Source organism: Chiloscyllium plagiosum, chromosome 1, assembly GCF_004010195.1.
Source record: "Chiloscyllium plagiosum isolate BGI_BamShark_2017 chromosome 1, ASM401019v2, whole genome shotgun sequence".
NCBI classification, from domain to species: Eukaryota; Metazoa; Chordata; class Chondrichthyes; order Orectolobiformes; family Hemiscylliidae; genus Chiloscyllium; species Chiloscyllium plagiosum.
The window spans coordinates 129590847-129610335 of NC_057710.1; the positions used below are offsets into that span (position 1 = coordinate 129590847).

At 40.2% G+C, this 19489-nt stretch overlaps 1 protein-coding gene across 2 annotated transcripts in view; it reads left to right on the forward strand.

Moving 5' to 3' along the window:
• Nucleotides 1-2434: 2434 nt before the first annotated feature.
• The window catches only part of LOC122553171 (protein transport protein Sec24D-like), a 202602-nt gene continuing 185547 nt past the window's right edge, over nucleotides 2435-19489 (forward strand). Inside the window, exons 1-2 of one of the 2 annotated variants that reach the window (XM_043696769.1) lie at nucleotides 2435-2612; nucleotides 17242-17439. In XM_043696769.1, coding sequence (XP_043552704.1) covers nucleotides 17289-17439 — 151 coding nt within the window. In that variant the 5' untranslated portion in view covers nucleotides 2435-2612; nucleotides 17242-17288. Of the gene's footprint in view, nucleotides 2633-17241; nucleotides 17440-19489 lie in introns of both variants that reach the window. The other variant, XM_043696761.1, reaches the window with a different exon arrangement.

Consider the following 19489-nt stretch of genomic DNA (forward strand, 5'->3'; position numbering starts at 1 on the left):
TCCCACCACTGAGGTCAGACTAACTGGTCTATAATTTCCTGCTTTCTCTCTCCCACCTTTCTTAAAAAGTGGTACATTAGCCACCCTCCAATCCTCAGGAATTGACCTCGAATCTATCGAACTCTGGAAAATAATCACCAACGCATCCACGATTTCTCGAGCCACCTCCTTCAGTACCCTGGGATGTAGACCATCAGGCCCCGGGGATTTATCAACCTTCAGACCTAACAGTCTCTCCAACACCAAATCCTGGCAAATATAACTTCCCTTCTGTACAGGTCCTTCAGCCACTGTTACCTCAGGGAGATTGCTTGTGTCTTCCCCAGTGAACACAGATCTGAAGTACCCATTAATTCTTCTGCCATTTCTTTGTTCCCTGTAATATATTCACCTGTTTCTGTCTTCAAGTTAGTTAGAGTTAGATTTTATGGAGGGTCTTGTCGGGTGAAGTTGAGCTAGGAGCCAAGCAAGTCGAAAGCATAGACCGTAATGGTACGGTAATTAAAATCAAAAATACTCGGTGGCTATTTCCCATCAATCCTGGTTTTTTTTCATCAGAAATTACAAGTAGGAGCTTGATAAGGTCTGTTTCCTGCTTAGGAGTCACAATTGAGGATATCAAATTAGACAACAATTGTGCAGGGAGTAAACAAATTATTTCACTGTGTGCAACTCTGGTCTCTTTCCTAGCGGAAAGATGTTGTGAAACTTGAAAAGGTTCAGAAAAGATTTAAAAGAATGTTGCCAAACTTGGAGGGTTTGAGCTATAGGGAGAGTATGAATAGGCTGGGGCTGTTTTCTCTGGAGCAGAAAACCGACAACCTCAAACCCACAGACAACCTCACAATGCTACACTTCTCCAGCTTCCACCCAAAACACATTAAAACAGCCATTCCCTATGGAAAAGCCCTACCCGTGCACGTGTTCAGATAAGGAGGAACGCGATGGACACCTGGAAGTACTCAAGGATGCCCTCATAAGAATGGAGTACGATGCCCAACTCATCGACCACGAGTTTTGATGTGCCACAGTAAGGAACCGTAATGACCACCTCAGGAGACAGACACGTGCTGCAACTGATTGTTACAGTTAACCTGAGAATGTAATTTTAAAAAAATTTTTGTGATTTATATATGAAAGAAGTGAAACTATCATATTATTCTAACAGATGAAAGAATCAACAAACAATCAAGGTATTTTTCAATGTATAATTTCAGTTACATCACACTATAAACTTTTGTTATAAATTCTGTGCCTTACAATTGTGTCCTGCACAACCACCTGATGAACGAGCGGTGCTCTGAAAGCTAGTGCTTCTAATTAAACCTGTTGGACTATAACCTGATGTTGTGATTTTTAACTTGGGGTTTGAAAGGGTGGTTTTGATTAGAAAGGGTTGTTTTAAATTAGAATTTGTTCAATCTTATGATCGTAAAATACATGACAAAACGCATTTAATAAATGAATGAACAAAACCATGTTATATTAAATAACGGGTTCGTAAAGGGTTATGAATGAATGAAAAGCAACCTGGTATAAATGAATATAGCGAGCTGGTGAACGAGTTAGTAAAGACAACCTAAAACATAACATCTCACACAGCTCAGTGACTTATTAACACTCTTAGACAGCTCTTTTGGAGATAATTGGAGACACGGGCCTGCTAATTGAGGCAGTTGGTGACCTAGTGAGAATTTTATACTGAAACAATGGAGGCCATGAGGATAAATGTTTGCCCCTTTCTATAATTCTGCTTTCACGTTCTGTCCCTTCCTCAATTCCCATGGTTGCTGTTTTAAAATCAACTTCTTGTTTGCAAATTGTCCTTTTTCTATTCCACATAGATGAGAATATCAGTGCCTTTAAGAATTGACATGTTTATCCATGCCAAACCAACATTAACTGCGAATTAAACCAAGCTTAATAGGGCACATAGTAGCAGCGTTGCCAAGTGATCTAAAGTCCTGAAGAAGGGATACACCCGCCAGGTCGACTTCTCCACTTCCTGATGTTGCCTGGCTTGCTGTGCTCTTCCAGCCTCCTTCTTGTCTACAAGTGGTCTAAAGTGTTGGATTAAGATGTCAGAATCTTAAAGGAGTCTTATACTGCAGTGGTAATGTCCCTAACTCAGGTCCAGGTTCAAATGCTGCCCACTGCGCAGGTATGTCATAAGATATCTGAACATATTTTAAGAATCACATTAAATGGGCTTGTATAAAATAAAGTGTTTTGCTTGGATTGCTGCACTCCACTCCCATTAGTGCCCACAGAACGTAGCCCAGCACCATGCCGTTGCTATGGTTTCCGGTGTTGCCGTTCTCCCCCCTTGTCCATTGTCCCCATCTCCCGTTGCCATGGTTCCTCACGATTTGCTTCATCTGCCGGGATTCCTATTGTCCTTCAGCGCTGACGTGTGCCTATGTTGGCCGCACATGCGCAGAGCATCGGGTGCCGTGCGCTGAGTGAGCGAGTGCCGGCGGCGACCTCTTGACGTGGCACTTCCTGAGTTTGTGGATACAGTGTAACACCGAGAGCAACCTCAGCAAAAAAAAACACAAGGCACCGGCTCCACCGAGCACCAGCTTGGAGATCGCAACCGGTTCTCAGCACCAGTAAGCAAACCGGCTACCGGGTAAATAACATTTGTCTCTTTCATGATTTTACATTTTCATCCCCTATTCATTTATTTCAAAGTGTGTTTATTTACCGCGTCTTTTTTTTGCAATAATTCAGTCGCCCAACACCGGCATGTTCCTAGACCGGCTATTTTATGGTGAATTGTTTATTCCTTTGGATTAAAGATGTAGTAATCCATCAGGTTTATACGTTTGAGTCGTTTGACGTGGCAATTCATTCACTGTCAGGACTTCATAACTGGTCTGAGGTGTCATTTCTTCAAAGGGAAAGTAACTTTCAGCTGTCGTTGTCCTTTGATATGCGACAATGCACCATTTAAACAAATGCACGTTTTATGAAGTTGCCTTCTAATAGTTTCGTGCTCCTTGTCACAGTCGTAATGTTATTGGACTAGTAATCCAGAGCCTCGGGCTAATGTTCTGGGGTGATAGGTTTGACTTCCACGGTGGCAAATGGTGAAATTTGAATTCAGTAACAATCGGGAATTAAAAGCTAATGGCAATTATGTAGCCATTGTCAATTGTTGTAAAACCTATCTGGCTCACTGGAAATAAATCTGCCATCCTTACTTACTCAGGCCTTCGTGTGACTGCAGAAGCATATCAATGTGGTTCACCCTAAATTGTACACTGAAAAGGCCTAGAAGACAATTAGGTATTAAATGCTGGTTCAGCCAGTGACAACTATATCCCATAAGTGAATAAAAAACAGACAAAGCTTTCTAGATAGGGGACAAGTTTTGGGGAGTCAGGAGGTGAGTTAGTTGCTGCAGGATTCTCAGCCTGTAACATGTTCTTGTAGCCTTAGCAGTTACGTGTCCAGTCCACTTCACCTTTTGGACAATAGTAAAGTTGTCATAATCCCAGAGAACCATAGAGCTGCTCTCCAATGAGCCAGTTGATGGTGAATTTAACCTGAGGGTTACTACGTCTTTGGTGATGGGCAAGGTTGAGAAGGTGGGATCTTCATGGTGACATCAGTCAGTTTGGAAATTGATGCCATGCTGTTAGTGTCAATCGTAATTCTGGATTAGTGGTGCTGGAAGAGCACAGCAGTTCAGGCAGCATCCGAGGATAGGAGAATCGACGTTTCGGGCATAAGCCCTTAGTGGTTGCTGTGTTTGGACATGGGCTGCTTCAGTATCTGAAAAGTTGCAAATTGTGCTGAATATTGTACAAACATCAGCATATATTTCCACTATTACAAGATCAGAAGTGGAGAGATCACTAATGAAGTGGCTGAAGACAGTGGGTATGGGACTCAACCCTGAAGAGCTCCTGCAATGATGTAGTGGAACTGAGATGTCTGATCTCCAACAGCCACAACTGTCTTCCTTTCTACCAGTTTTGTGTATGACTGCAACCAGCATCAAGTTATCCCTGATTCCCACTGACTTTAGTTTTGCTTGACCTCCTTGATGCCACACTCAATCAAATGTGACCTTGGTGTCAACTCTCACTTCCCCTCTGGAATTCATCTGTTTCCTTCATGTTTGACTGAAGGCTGAAATGAAGTCAGGAATGGTACTGGTGGAATCCAAACCCTGTGTCTACAGGTTATTGCTAAACAAGTGTAAACAATGTTGATGGTAGCATTGTTGATGACACCTTTGTTCTGGCCCAAACCAAATCCCCTTCAAATATATCCAAGGAGACAGCCTAAATGCTAAACTTTACTTATTCAAGGCAAGTGTAAGGTGCTGTGGTTCCAGATGTAATATGATGGGTCACACTGCTCTGCTTTAAGTAAAACACACTTTATGCTTACTCTATAGTTAAAATACAAAGAAAAGACAAAAATTGGTCAAACTTTTAACTCTGCTAGAAAAGCTTAACAGAAAAATAGATTATTTCACGACTAAACATCAACTGTTCCAATACAGTTATGTCTCATAACTATACCCTTAGCAAAGGCAAATTCAATAAAACAGATTCTTACATGTGATTATGTCAGCAGGAAGAGAACCTAAACTTCTAGCTGTTACAGAGACAAAGATGTAGCAGCTTTGACAACCAGCTTCAAAAATCCCAGCAAATTACTGAAAGCTAAACCAAAACCCTTGTTCTGTGGGAGCCTGACTCCACCCATTTAAGTTGCTTCTATTATTCCAACTTAAGAAAAAGACCAAGACCTCAAAAGCTGTTTACTTTATTGGCTTGGAGCAAATAGCTTGTTACCTATGGCTCAAAACATCTCTTTTAAAACAAAACAGGACAAATTACACCCCTCGGAGCCATTGTATTATCACAACTTGCATCACTTTACTGAGAGTGGACTGATGGAGTAGTAACTTGAGTTGGACTGTGTTGGATTTGTCCTGTTTTTTGAGTAGAAGATGTTCCTGGACAATTTCCACACGGTCAGGTACAAACCAGTGTTGTAGCTGTACTGAGTCAAAAAGTGTGGCACTGGAAAAACAGTCAGTCAGGCAGCATCCGAGGAGCAGGACAGTCGATGTTTCAAGCATAAGCTCTTCATCAAGAATGTCGACTCCTGCTTCTTGGATGCTGCCTGACCAGCTGTGCTTTTCCAGCACCACACTTGACTCTGATCTCCATCATCTGCAGTCCTCACTTTCTCCTTGTTGCTATACGGGAACCACTTGGCTAGAGGCATGGCAAGTTCTGCAACACACTACTTTGGAACTATTATTGGAATGTTGTCAGGATCCATAACTCTTGGAGTACTGAGTGCCTTCTCCACTCTTCAATGAACTAAGGTTTCTCCCTGATAATGTGATAGAGTGGGGCCATGACATTACAGATTTTAGTTGAATCTGACTCTGATAATGGCCCAAAGCATCTTGTGAATACCCAGTTTTGAGATGCAAAACCTGTTTGAAGTCTGTCCCATGTAGTGCAATGGTAGTGCCACACAACAAAATGGAGGAAAGTCTGTGTTAAGATGGAATTTTGTCTCCTCTGCGACAGAGCAGTGGTCACACCTTCTGTTACTATCAAGAACAAATGTACCGGAGAGGATAAGATGAAGTATGTTTTCACTCTTGGTTCTCTCTCTAGCTTGGTTCAATGTGATTCAGTAGTAGTGCTGCTGAGCCACTCTTAATGATGGAGATTGAAACCCTCTATCAAGTTCGTTGTACAGCCTTACCAGCTTCAGTACTTCTCCCAAATTATGTCCAACATGGAGGAGCTCTGATTCATAAGCTAAAGGCATTGTTAGGTGGAAATCAGCACACCATTTCCTTGCCTATGTTTGATCAGATGCCATGTGGGGTCCGAATCAATGTTGTGGAATCCAGTGGCAACTCCCTCCTGAATGAGTAGAACTGTGCCACCACCTCTGCTGGGTCTGTCCTTAGTGGAACAGGACAACCCAGTGATAGGGATGGTGGCGAATTGATATTGTCAGAATTTTGAAAGTGGAGTCGCAGGAAGATAGAATAGTGAAGAAGGCGTTTGGTATACTTTCTTTTATTGGTCAGAGTATTGCGTATAGGAGTTAGGAGGTCATGTTGCGGCTGTACAGGACATTGGTTAGGCCACTGTTGGAATATTGCGTGCAATTCTGGTCTCCTTCCTATCAGAAAGATGTTGTGAAACTTGAAAGGGTTCAGAAAAGATTTACAAGGATGTTGCCAGGGTTGGAGGATTTGAGCTACAGGGAGAGGCTGAACAGGCTGGGGCTGTTTTCCCTGGAGCATTGTAGGCTGAGGGGTGACCTTATAGAGGTTTACAAAATTATGAGGGACATGGATAGGGTAAATATGCAAAGTCTTTTCCCTGAGGTCGGGAAGTCTAGAACTGGAGGGCATAGGTCTAGGGTAAGTGGGGAAAGATATAAAAGAGACCTAAGGGGCAACTTTTTCACACAGAGGGTGGTACATGTATGGAATGAGCTGCCAGAGGAAATGGTGGAGGCTGGTACAATTGCAACATTTAAGAGGCATCTGGATGGGTATATGAATAGGAAGGATTTGGAGGGATATGGGCCAGGTGCTGGCAGGTGGGACTAGATTAGGTTGGTATATCTGGTCGGCATGGACGGATTGGACTGAAGGGTCTGTTTCCATGCTGTACATCTCTATGACTCTAATCCAGTGACATTACAACTATGCCATCGCTGCCTTTTAAAGTGAACAAACCATGTCCTTGAACACCCAGTACAGACTGAAAATGCTTTGGAAGGTGCAGTTTCTTTTGAGAGGGCCCTTTGATACTTTCATCATCACTTTTGTTACCAGTTGTACTGGAACTACCTTGTTAACCACATTTTTTTAATGTACCAGTACAATTCAGGTGCCATGTTTTAAATAACTGGAAGTTTACTGGCATTTTTTTTTGAGACTGATGAACAATCCATTGTTTAAGTCACTTCTCCATTTTCTTCTGTGTGGATCATTCCTACTCCAAGATTCTCTTGGCAGTATGGCCACCCGAGGCATAATAATGGCTGTAACATCATATTCACACTGTCAAATGTACCAAATTGTAGATTAATTTACATTGTATTCCCCAGCCAACATGTTAACCCCAATACCTTTTCAATCTGTCCAGTATTGTCTCACTTTCAACAAGTGTTATCACTTCCTATAAGTCATTGACTGCTTGGTTCTAGTTCACCAATTGAAAAAAAATCTAAGACCCAAAATGCCCTCTACTGTACTGCAATCACTGATATTGATGATACTAGTATTGAACAGAAATGTAATGGACTACTGGTTTAGAGCAAGTACAAAAATCACAAATTCCTGCAGCACACAACACAGTGAGCCCATGTATAACATGGCAGCTCATTCATGTGCAGAATTTGAAATAATATTTCATCAGTGCAAGCCTACATCCTTCACAGTGCATATTTGCTTTTCATTTTATAGGCCACTTTTACAACTTTTCCTTTCCCTCACAGAACCATAAATAATTGGGAATTGATGATATGGTTCGGGAAATGAAATTTGCAGATCTAAGTGTGCTAATGATAGGAACTTACTGCACTCAAAAGGTGGTGTACCAGTCAAAGTATGCAGACTGTCTTCATAATTTGACCCGGTAAAACTTAACATCACTCTACTAACTGCACTGCGCCCATTCAATGTCAATATGTATCTCCTGAGAGGTGCTGAGTCCAAAACTGTGAAGAAGTCTCACTAAAGGTGAAGGATACCATTCCATTCAATCTTTTGAATGTCTTTTGTTCCTGTTACTAGCTTTTTACTTGCGTGTTTGGACCCTCAAATTTCATTGCTTTTCTGGGATTTATAGTTTTACATCATTTATCTCCAAATTATCAATACGTTATCTTTCTTCAAAGTAATGATCTTGCATTTGTCCAAGTTGAACTCTATCTATCCCAGTATTCCCACATACTTAACCTGTCTGTGTTTCTCTGCAATGTCCATTTGTGTATTTGCTTTCCTGCAAGCATGACCTGGAATATAAATTTTTCTTTTCCTTCATCTAAGTCATTAACAAATATGATGAATAGAGCACAGGCCGCATATCCTACCAACTTTATTTTCACACTGTTTCTCACCACCCAAGCAATTTCTCTTCCATGCCAAAAGACCATCTCCAGTTCTGTACACTCTTGTTTTTATTAATAATCCCTTGTATGGAATCTTGTAAAACACCTTCTGGAAGTCTTTCATTCCTAATCATTTTCTTAACTATTTTATTTAGAAATTACAGCGCAGTACAGGCCCTTCGGCCCTCGATGTTGCTCCGCCCTGTTATACTAATCTGAAGCCCATCCCACCTACACTATTCCACGTACGTCCATTTGCCTGTCCAATGACGACTTAAGTCATTTGTGACTTAAAATATTCCAATAGTCAGGAATGAAATTAAAGACAGACTGGCTCCCTTAGATCAGCTCTCATTTGTTCAACTGATCAGATTCAGTTATTTCCTAATAGCAGGTTCTAATAGCTTCTCTATAACTGGTACTAAACTGACAGGTCCAGAAATGGTCTATTTTCTATCTCCCGTCTTTCTTACGTAATTGAATGGCATTAGCAAATTTCCAATCAAACAGCAATTATCCTGAATCAAAAAGCCTTTGAAAGATTGAGTGATACTCCTACAATTTACTCACCTACTTCTACCTCTTTCAACTGCTTTAGAGTTATGTATTTTTTTTCACTTGGGATGTAAGCGTTGCTGGCTGGTCAGCATTTATTGCTGTAGCTATCATTGAGAAGGTGTTGGTGAGCTGCCTTCTTGAACCACTATAGTCCTCATGCTAAAGATAGACCCACAATGCCCTTAGGGAAGGAATTTGAGGATTTTGACTGTGTCAATGAACGAATGGCAACATATTTAGAAGTCAGGATGCTGAATAGCTTGGACGGGAATTTGCAGGTGGTGGTGTTCCTGTGTATCTACTGCCTTTGTCCTTCTAGATGGAAGTGGACATGAATTTGGAAGATGCTGTCTAAGAATCTTTGAATTTTTCCAGTCAATCTTGTATGTAGAACACACTCTTACTACTCAGGTAGTGGATGCTTATGCATCTGGTGCCAACTATTTGTCCTGCTTGGTGTGAAGCTTCTTGAATGTTGTTGGAGCTGCACCCATCCAGGCAAGTGGGGAGCATTCCATCACATTCCTGACTTGGCGTTGTTGATACTCGCAGGATTTGGGGAGTCAGGAGGTGAGTTACCTGCTACAGTATCCTTCACATCTGACCTGCTCTTGTAGCTACTGTATTTATACAGCATGTGCAGTTGAGTTTCTGGTCAATGGTAACCCCCAGAATGGTGATAGTGGGGATTCAATGATGATAACGCCATTGAGTGTCCAAGTCTGGTGGTTAGATTGTCTCTTATTGGGGATGGTCATTGCCTGGCATTTATTTGGTATGAATGTTACTTGTCAGCCAAGTCTGGATATTATCCAGATCTTGTTGCATTTGAATGTGGACTAGTTCAGTGTCTGAGGAACTGCTAGTGCAATCAGCAGCAAAATTCCCACTTCTGACCTTATGATGGAGGGAAAGTCATTGATGAAGCAGCTGAAGATGGTTGGGCCTAGGACACTGCTTTGAGGAGCTCCTGCAGATGTGACCTGGAGCTGAGATGACTGACCTCCAACAACCATGACCATCTTCCTTTATGCTGGCTATAACTCCAACTAGCGGAGAGTTTGCCCCAATTCTCATTGATTCCAATTTTGCTTGGGCTCCTCGATGCCACACTTGGTCAAATTCAGCCTTGCTGTAAAGGGCTGTCACTCTCACTTCAACTCAGATCTGATCACTTTTTCGATTAACAGCTTTTAAAATATATTGAATCCAATAAATTACACCTTTTGGCTATATGTTTTTGGTATATTATACACCTTGTTGAAAATAGAAGCAAAGAATTAATTTGGCATATCTCAGATTACTTTGATTATTACAATAACATCTGAATCTGACTTTTAAATTCAGCTTTCTCTTCACCTCTTTCTGATTCTAAACATATCTCTAAAATATTTTATGATTAGCTTTGCACGTATTTTTGTCTTGTTTTTGCAGCTCTGAATATTTTTTTAAGTCCCCCTATTTGCTGTATTCCTACTGGTCTATTCTGCTGAAATACGCTTTGCAAAAACATTATCTTCTATTTTAGCCAATATGCTGACTATGGAAGCTATAAAGTAGAAGTTTTCCTCTTCTGGAATATGTCTTTATTCTTTCATTGTACTTAATGCTTCTTTGAATACCTTCCACTGTTTTGTGGTAAGTTTACTTGATGATGCTCAGACCAATTTAACATGCCAGTTTTTTTCCCCATTTCTTCAAAATCAGTTTTTCTTAAGTTTAAAACATTGGTTTATGTGTGATCTTTCTTCTTCTCAAATTTAATGTCAAATCCTAACCTTTTATTACTCTATTTCCCTTATTCTGAGAATATAAATTAATCCTTGTACTAAATCCAATTGAGCTTTTCCCTTGTTTGTTTTACGTGCTTCAGAAAGCTATCTTGGGTATATTCTACTGCATTCTTTACCTTTGACTTTACATCTCCTAGATATAGTGAGCTTCTATCCATGTGACACAGCAGACCTTTGGATTGCTGAAATAAAGGTTCAAAGGCCTCACTAAGAGGAAGAGCCTTGCCTTCCAGCACTGCCAAAGGTTCCCAATTATTTTGGGTGGATGCACCTTATATGGTTGTACTACAAAAATCCTTTGCCATGGATTAGAAAGAAAAGCAATTCAGTGGCAGGAGAACACCCCGGACAACTAAAGCTGGACCAAGGGTTTTAAAACATCTAATGTATGATAGTAATTTGCAAAAGCCTAGCCTGGTGAAAAAAGCAGATCTTAACCAGTGCCATTAGCATTAATGCTAACAAAAACCATTTCCCTTTTATAAGCAATAGAATTCTGTTTTACCCCAACTATGATCCAGGAGAATACCAGTTAATTCAAGTTGTATTCACTCTAACTGTCTGTGGAGTGTGGATACATTTGTGTGTTTTCCCCCACTGTTTTCTTTTTATGACAAGACATGTCTTACTTCCGAGCCAAAACTTATAGTAACTGTCCTTAGTGTGCGTTTCAGTGATAGGTCAGGCACAGTGCTGGTTATTGGTCAGTTATTGATTCTCATCTTGAAATATGAACGCCAGATGTATTCTGTGATAATTGCCTGAACCTGCAGCATTTTTACAGATCTGCATTTGTTTGAAGAACAAAATAATGCAGATATAGCTTTGATTTGTAAGACATCTACGCAATTTACTCTAGATCTTTCCATTTTCCTGTTGCTCATCATTTCTCCATGCTCAGAGACGAGTGTCAGCATATTGCTGAGTGACAGTGTTGAAGTGAAGCTGTTGCAATCTGAATCTCCATTTTATTGAATCCAGGTAAGATGGAGTGTTCATCTTCCAAGGCTTCTACTGCCCTAGTTATGACTTCAGTTATGGAAGCTTTGCATAAGTTTAAGATCTCTGCAGCATGGCCTTTTGGCTGAGAGCCATAAGAGCAGGGCTTCCCAAAGTAGGTCACAATCTGGAACTACAAAGTCCAATGCAGCTATGGCTGCTATGGAGCTCTGACTGAGTTATCACAGCTGTCTAACAGGATCTTCCCAAAACACTAGCTCTCAAAAGGTTACCCCCATTATCCTTTCACATTCGCACTTGGGTTGTGATTATCTTCAAGCCTTGAAATGCAGTCACTGTGGAGAAAAAAAAGTTTGGGAATCACTGTCCAGAGTGACCATGTTTTCAATGGTCATTTACAGGTCAGTCAAGTGATTCTGCATCAGCTTGCATAGACAAATGTTCCAGACACACAGCCAGTTGTAAAGATTGTTTGATAAACTCTCTAATAACTCCATATTCTTCAGTGAAACTAATGGTGAAATGATATAACAGTCCAATCAGGTCCAAATTCCTGGATTCAATTGTTGAAGGAGTCTCCTAGTTCTCCACACAATTTCACTTACACTCCTGTAATGTTTCAAATCCATTGTGACTCTTGGAGTTCCAATGCAGAGTCCTGTTGGATTTGAAACATTGGTCTTGGTTCTCCCCAGACCTCCTGAGTTTCTCCCTCACTTTCTGTTTTTATTCCCAGTGTTATGGACCAAACCAAACACCCTTCAGATATATCAAGGACATAACCCGGACCTAAACTTTTATTTAGAGGAAAGTGTAAGGTGCTTAGTTCCCGATTATAATTCAATTGGTCACGCTACTTGGCTTGAAGCAAAACACACTTTATTCTTACCCTATAGTTGAAATACAAACAAAAGAAAAAAGAATCGGGAAACTTTAACACAATTGGAAAACCTAACAGAGTAATAGATTATTTAACTACTAAACAGCAACTGCTCCAATATAGTAACATCCCGTAAACACACTCTTGGCAAAGGTAAATTCAGTAAAACCGATTGTCTCACATGCGGTGTTTCACCACGTTGGGTGAAAAGAACACCAAGAGAAAATTCTGGCAGATAGAGACAACTCCAGCTTTTTGCTGTGGTCGAGTGAGATGCCAACTTTAAAATGCCAACAACTACTGAAAGCTAAACTAAAATCCTGGTTCTGTAAGAGCCTGGTTTCACCCATTCATGCTGCCTCTATTGTTCTAATAAAAAAAAACACCCAGGGCCTCACAAGCTGTTTACTTTATTGGCTTAGAAAAGACCACTTTTCACCTCCTGGCTCAAAACTTCTCTTCAAAATACAGCTCTTAAATCCATAGCATTGATACACCAGGCCATGTGCCTATAGTCCAGTTACTCGTCCAGTGACATTACCGCTATTCCACGATACTATCCTTTTAAATTTCAAAAATATTTAAATATTTTCCTTGCATTTATCCTGAACTACTTTATCCTGACTGCCCTATTTCATTCTTCATTTCCACTCTTAGAGCCTTAACTCTGTAACCATTCATTTTTATTCCACCACATATTTGAATTTCTTTGAGTGTTCATCCTTGCACAACATTAAATTGGCCCTAATCAAAATCACCAATGACATCGCCTGTGACTGTAATGATAGTATATTATTTCTTCTCAAACTCTCTTTGAACAGTCAACTATCCTCCTTCATGGACATTAGATCAGGCTTTAGATGTTCTCCTCTTGACACCCAGCTTTACCAGATTGTTGTTCAGATATTCATTATTGGGAGATAAACAATTTCTGTTAATGAACTTTGGGAAAACTGGAGCTATCACATCCATAGCTTGATCTTTGATTATACCATCTTCCTGTTGATTGAGTGATCTTATGAATAAACCCAGGAGTCAGATCAACTTGAGTAATACAAGCAAGTGCTTTGTCCTGTGGGATCTAAAAGCATCATCAACTGGGATGGTCTTGAATGCTGAGCAGCCAAAGGCTTACACATCATATTGATAACTTTTCAGCTGCAGCTGTCATAGAGAATAGAACATGACAGTGCAGTACAGGCCCTTCGAACCTCGATATTGCACCAACCTGTGAAACCAGTCTGAAGCACATCTAACCTACAGTATTCCATTTTCATCCATATGTCTATCCAATGACCATTTAAATGCCCTTAAAGTTGGTGAGTCTACTACTGTTGCAGGCAGGGCATTCCACACCCCTACTACTCTGAGTAAAGAAACTACCTCTGACATCTGTCCTATATCTATCATCCCTCAATTTAAAGTAATGCCCCCTCGTGCTAGCCATCACCATCCGAGGAAAAAGGCTCTCACTGTCCACCCTATCTAACCCTCTGATTATCTTATGTATCAGTTAAGTCACCTCTTATCCTTCTCTCCAACGAAAACAGCCTCAAGTCCCTCAGCCTTTTCTCATAATATTTTCCCTCCTTACCAGGCAACATTCTAGTAAATCTCCTCGGAACCCTTTCCAAAGCTTCCACATCCTTCCTGTAATGCGGTGACCAGAACTGTATGCAATACTCCAAGTGTGGCCACGCCAGAGTTTTGGACAGCTGCAGCATGCTATTGGCTCAACAGAAGTCACATGACTGACTAGCGCAGAATTGTGTGACCTGGGGATCCAAGTTCTTTTCGATTTTAGTCTTAATGTTTGCTCAATCCTGCAAAACTTTCTTTGTATCCTGAAATTGTCTGTGTTTTCCATGTAGTACTATATTTAGTTATTAATTCAACACTGTTTCTGCTTATGGATCTTCTCTTGATTTAAGGAAACCCAATTCTAAGATGGTCTGACACTGATTCCAGCTCAATCTAACATCGTGATTCTACTTGCTTAGACCTGTACTTAGGTACCTGTGCCTTTATACCAGCTGTCCTTATTATGTTTTATCTTAACCTCCCTGTCAGCCAAGGTCAACTAGTTCTTTATGCTCCATTGCATGTGTTCACTTTGTTCTTCAAGTTTATATGTTAATTCATCCCATTTTATACTAATGTTAAGCAGTTAACTTTATCATGATGAACTATCCTATTCTATCCAGTTGCAATCAGGTTTGAGCAGACAAATCACAGTCTTAATGGTTTATTGAAGCTGATCCCATATATTTTCAACTACTAAAACCTACTTGTTGTGTTGTCTCACAACTAATGTGCAATATCAATTTGTTATGTGCTGCTGATAACATCAATGTACTGATGTGCAGTCTCCAACTTACTGGTGTCACTTGCAGGATGACAAGCTGAGGGAAATGTTCAACAATTTGTAACCAAATTCCTCAGTACTAGCCCAGATACACAGTAGCTGTGATTGTAATATAAGTAAATATATAATAAATGTCTATTGAATCTTTCAGTACTATGTTATCTGTGTCTAATTTTAATATTATAGGACCTAACATTAATATTGCTTATCAGGTGTGAATGCCCTGGTGAAGGTAAAAAGCTTATCACTGCAACGGCAGCTGATTTGTGAAGACAGGATCAACACACTCCTTCAGTAGCATCATGTGCCTCTGCCTGAGCTCTCCTGTCTCCAAATCTCGCATCATGCTTTGTTTCTTCCAGGCTAGACTATTCCAGTGAAGTCCTGGCTGGCCTCTAACCCATCCAAACTTCAACCCATCCAAAACTTTTGCCTATTTCATATCCTGGACTATAATTTTCTTGAGGCTTCCATTGCTTTTCATAATTCAGTATTTGAATTTGAAATGCTGCTCTTCATGTCTACATCTCTTCCTGCTGCGACTCCTTTGTATCTCCTGTGACTTTTCCTCCTCCTGAACTCCTTTTATTAATGATAAATTGTACGAAAACTTTGTTTTAATTAGCATCTTATAAACCAGTAAACATTATATACCTCAAATATCGTAAAGTTTACTGTATTATTCTGTCCAATTATAGTTTTTAAAATTTATTTACCCATAAATATGCTTGTTGTTCAGTTGAATGACCACACAAAATAATAACAATTGATTGAATTCAGAGCTAATTTCTCCTCATATGTCACAATCTACCAATGTCTGAGTAGTCAGTTGAGGATATAAGTGAGAAGTTGACAAATTTTATTTAAAGCAAAGTTGCATTCTTATTTAAGTGATTTATGCTGTAAATAAAGTATAACAGAGATGTCCCCTGCATTACGTTTCTAATGCTTAGTTTGTATTTTTACATTTTTTGATGTGGAACTCTTGTTTATCTGACACTTCTGGTCCCATCAGTGCTGGATAGTAAGTTTCCTGTACATATCACTTCTTTTCATATTACTCATTTTTTGACACCAGTTCCCAACCTCTTCCCCCTTTGCACCAATTTACACACCATTGTTGAGAGCCCTGTGTTAAGTTATTTAGACCTTTAGCTCCTGACTCTGTCCCTAAACCTTTCCACCTCACCACTTCTCCTTTCAAATATTAATTTTTGGGTATTTTTCTTTGCCAGAAATTATTGTAATGTTGTTTATAGAAGCTAAGGTAGGTTAGTCAATTTGTTGCTGAGTGTCATTAACTCAATGGTACCAGTTCTGTCAAGTAAGTTAACATGCTATGTCATTTTACTTCGATTCATCGTTATCATTTTAAGAATGTTCATTATGTTATTTTAACATTTTAAAAAATTTGGTAGTTTCTCTAATTTGGATCGACAGAAGATATAATAAGTATCTGTATTTTATAAGAATCAGTTGGGTTTAACACATTTTTTGTGTTGATCTGACTGCCAGTGGAAACATGGCAAAGAACAAACTGGCTTTCACTTTGTAGGTGACTCAGCCTGATTGGAAGAATGTCACAAGAATTTTTTGTAAGGAAATCTGTTGTCAAAAGTGCCGTTCGCTCCCAGTGATGTGACTTGAGTCAATTGTTAGTTTGTCTGATCTTAGGCAGAGGGTAGCAACAAATTCTGCATCAGTGAAGGGAACAAACTGTGAGTATAATGAAGCCAAAGGAGTCTGAACATTAATGCAAGCAAATTTACTTTTTAAGTATACACCGCTAGGATGCTTTCTGCCCCCGTGCAACTTTCCAGTGGGCTGAACAATTACCCATTCCTGCTGTTCCTTTAACTATTGGAGCAAATATGAATGAAGATATTTGGAAGTCCAGGAGTTATCGAGAGGCCAATACAACAACAAAACATGCATCACCTTCACTGTAGCACACTGATAATGAAATAACTTTGAATGTATCTTGCAACACAATATTGTTTCAATGTGTGGGAGGGAAAATGTCGGATATGCATGGATACGACAGAACGTATGTCACCTCTGCAAAGAAGTAACTGAAGCAAATCTAACTTCCTTGACTTGTAGATATGTTTACGGGAAGGAATTATGGTTGACTCCAGAGGTATTTGGAGATTCTGTGCTCGTTAAATTCTTCCAGTCTGGTGCTTGGTCTTCTGCTGGCAGCTGCTGCACACAGCAATGCACTGGGTTCCCATGCCTTTGCAATGTTGTTTCTCATTCAAAGTTAGAGAGACTTCAATCCATGACAGTATCAGCGGTGAACTGCTTATGGTTTGTCAGCTGTCTCTGGTGTAAATTGCATTTGGCCTCTCCAGTATTGTTTTAAAAAAATATGTTGCTTTAGAGTTCCAAGCCAACATTTTGCTGATACTAAGCATGAATGTTTTTGACAACACTGATGGTTGGCATAACACTGGTTGTGTAGCTTTCAAGCATACTATTGGCGGTAATAGGAGGCTTAAGACTGACAAGGCCTACAGTGTGTGAAATTAATTTTGTGCATTTCCACCTCCATTCTCAACCAGGTATTGGATCTACGTTATCTAAGGAATGAGCATTTCCTGAACAAAAAATGAGTAATCAAGGATATGTCGCAACACCACCTTATTCTCAAGCTAAACCTGGAATTGGAGGATATTCTCCTGGCTTTAGTTCAGCAACTTCACAGCCACATTATGGTCACTATGGTGGAACAGTTCAACCATATTCTGCAGCTCAAACAGGTAATTCATGCAGGAAAATAGCCTTGAACAGAAGTTTTAAACTACGTCCAGTCCTTTTTTCCTCATCAACCCCTCTGAGAGACCAGGCTAGAAATAATGAGACATGCAAACCTTGAAATTAAGACCAAAACTGTAGGAGAAGTACACCCTCAGCTCATTCTGTCTGATCCACCATTCAATGAGATCATGGCTATCTGATAATCCTCAACTTCACTCTCTTGCCTTTTCCCCTTCGCCCTTGAGTTGCTGACTGATTAAACATCCATCTGTCTCAGCCTTACATATATTTATCAACCCCACCTCAACAGTCATCTGCAGTAAAGAATCTTACAGATTCAATACATTCTGCAAGAAGAAATTCCCCCTCAGTCTTAAATGGATGACTCTTATTCTGAGATAATGCCCTCCCACACAAGCAGAAACAACTTTTCTGCATCTTCCCTGTCAAGTCCCTTAAGAATCTTATGTATTTCAATAAGGTTATCTCTCATTCTTCTAAACTCTAAATGGGTACCAGCCTAAACTACTCAACCTTTGCTCTTAGGACATTCTGTCCTTACCTGCAATCAACATTGTGAATCTTCTCTGACCTGTCTCTGTATGTTAATGCTCCTAAGGGTTCTGCCATTTATTGTATAATTTGCACCTGAATTTGATCTTCCAAAAGGCATCACCTCTCTGCCATTTCTGTGACCAAATCTGCAATCTATCTATATCCCGCTGTATCCTTTGACAATCCTCTTCACTATCTGCAATTCCGTCAATTCACAAACTTACTAATCAGACCAACTACTTTTCCTTCAACAGTTTACAGTACAATGTTGATTATCCAAACTTTGGATTATCCAAACAAGATCTCAAGGTCCTGTAAAAACAGCATTAGGCAACTCAGCGTTCAGTTATCAGTTAAATGACATTACGGCGTGCATTGCCGGATTACTGAGAAATGTTTGGATAACCAGCACTCATAAATTACTGCTTGTTTACGATCAGATCGATTATCCAAACGATCAATTATCCGATATGTATTGTAAACAGTAAAGGTTCCAGCACTGATCCCTGTGGAACACTGCTTGTTATTATCTCCATTCCAAAAAGCACCCTTCCACCATCATTCTCTGTCTTTTATGACTAAGCCAGTTCCGTGTTCATCCAGCCAAATCCTGGAGTATCTGTTATCTATACCAGTTTGCCATGTCAAATACCTTACTAAGGTCCATGTAACCAACATTCACTGCCCTTTCCTCATTAATCATTCTTGTCACCTCCTCAAAAAATTCAATCAAACTGGATTACTCCTGGTGCCACAAGCTAGTGAGGGTAGGAACAGGAGGATAGAGCAGATGAATGTGTGGCTGAGGAGCAAGGGAGAAGGATTCACATTTTTAGATCATTGTAATCTGTTATGAGGTAAAAGAGACCTGTGTAAGAAGGATGGATTGCACCTGATTTGGAAGGGGACTAATATACTGGGAGATTTGCTGGAGCTGCTGGGGGTAGGGGTGGGGAGATTTGCTGGAGCTGCTGGGGGGTGGGGTGGGGGGTGGAATACACCAGGGAGTTAATTTGGAAATAGGGCAGTTTGAGGCTGATATGGGAAAAGGAATAAGTCAGTCAGGGCAAGTAGGAACAAAGCAGAGAACAAGGTAGGACTGATCAATTAAACAATATTTATTTCAATGCAAGAGGCATAACAGGAAAGGCAGATGAACTCAGGGCATGGTTGGGAATGTGGGACTGGGATGTCATATCAATTACAGAGACAAGGCTCAGGGATGGACAGGACTGGCAGCTTAATGTTCCAGGGTATAGATGATACAGGAAGAATATAAAGGGGAGCAAGAGAGGAGGGTGAGTGGCATTTTTGATCTTGGATAATATTACAGCTTTTGGGATGATATTCCTGGGAATACATCCAGGGACGTTATTTGGATGGAACTGAGAAATAAGAAAGGGATGATCACCTTATTGGGATTGTATTATAGACCCCTAATAGTCAGAGGGAAATTGAGAAACAAACTTGTAAGGAAATCTCAGCTGCCTGTAAGAA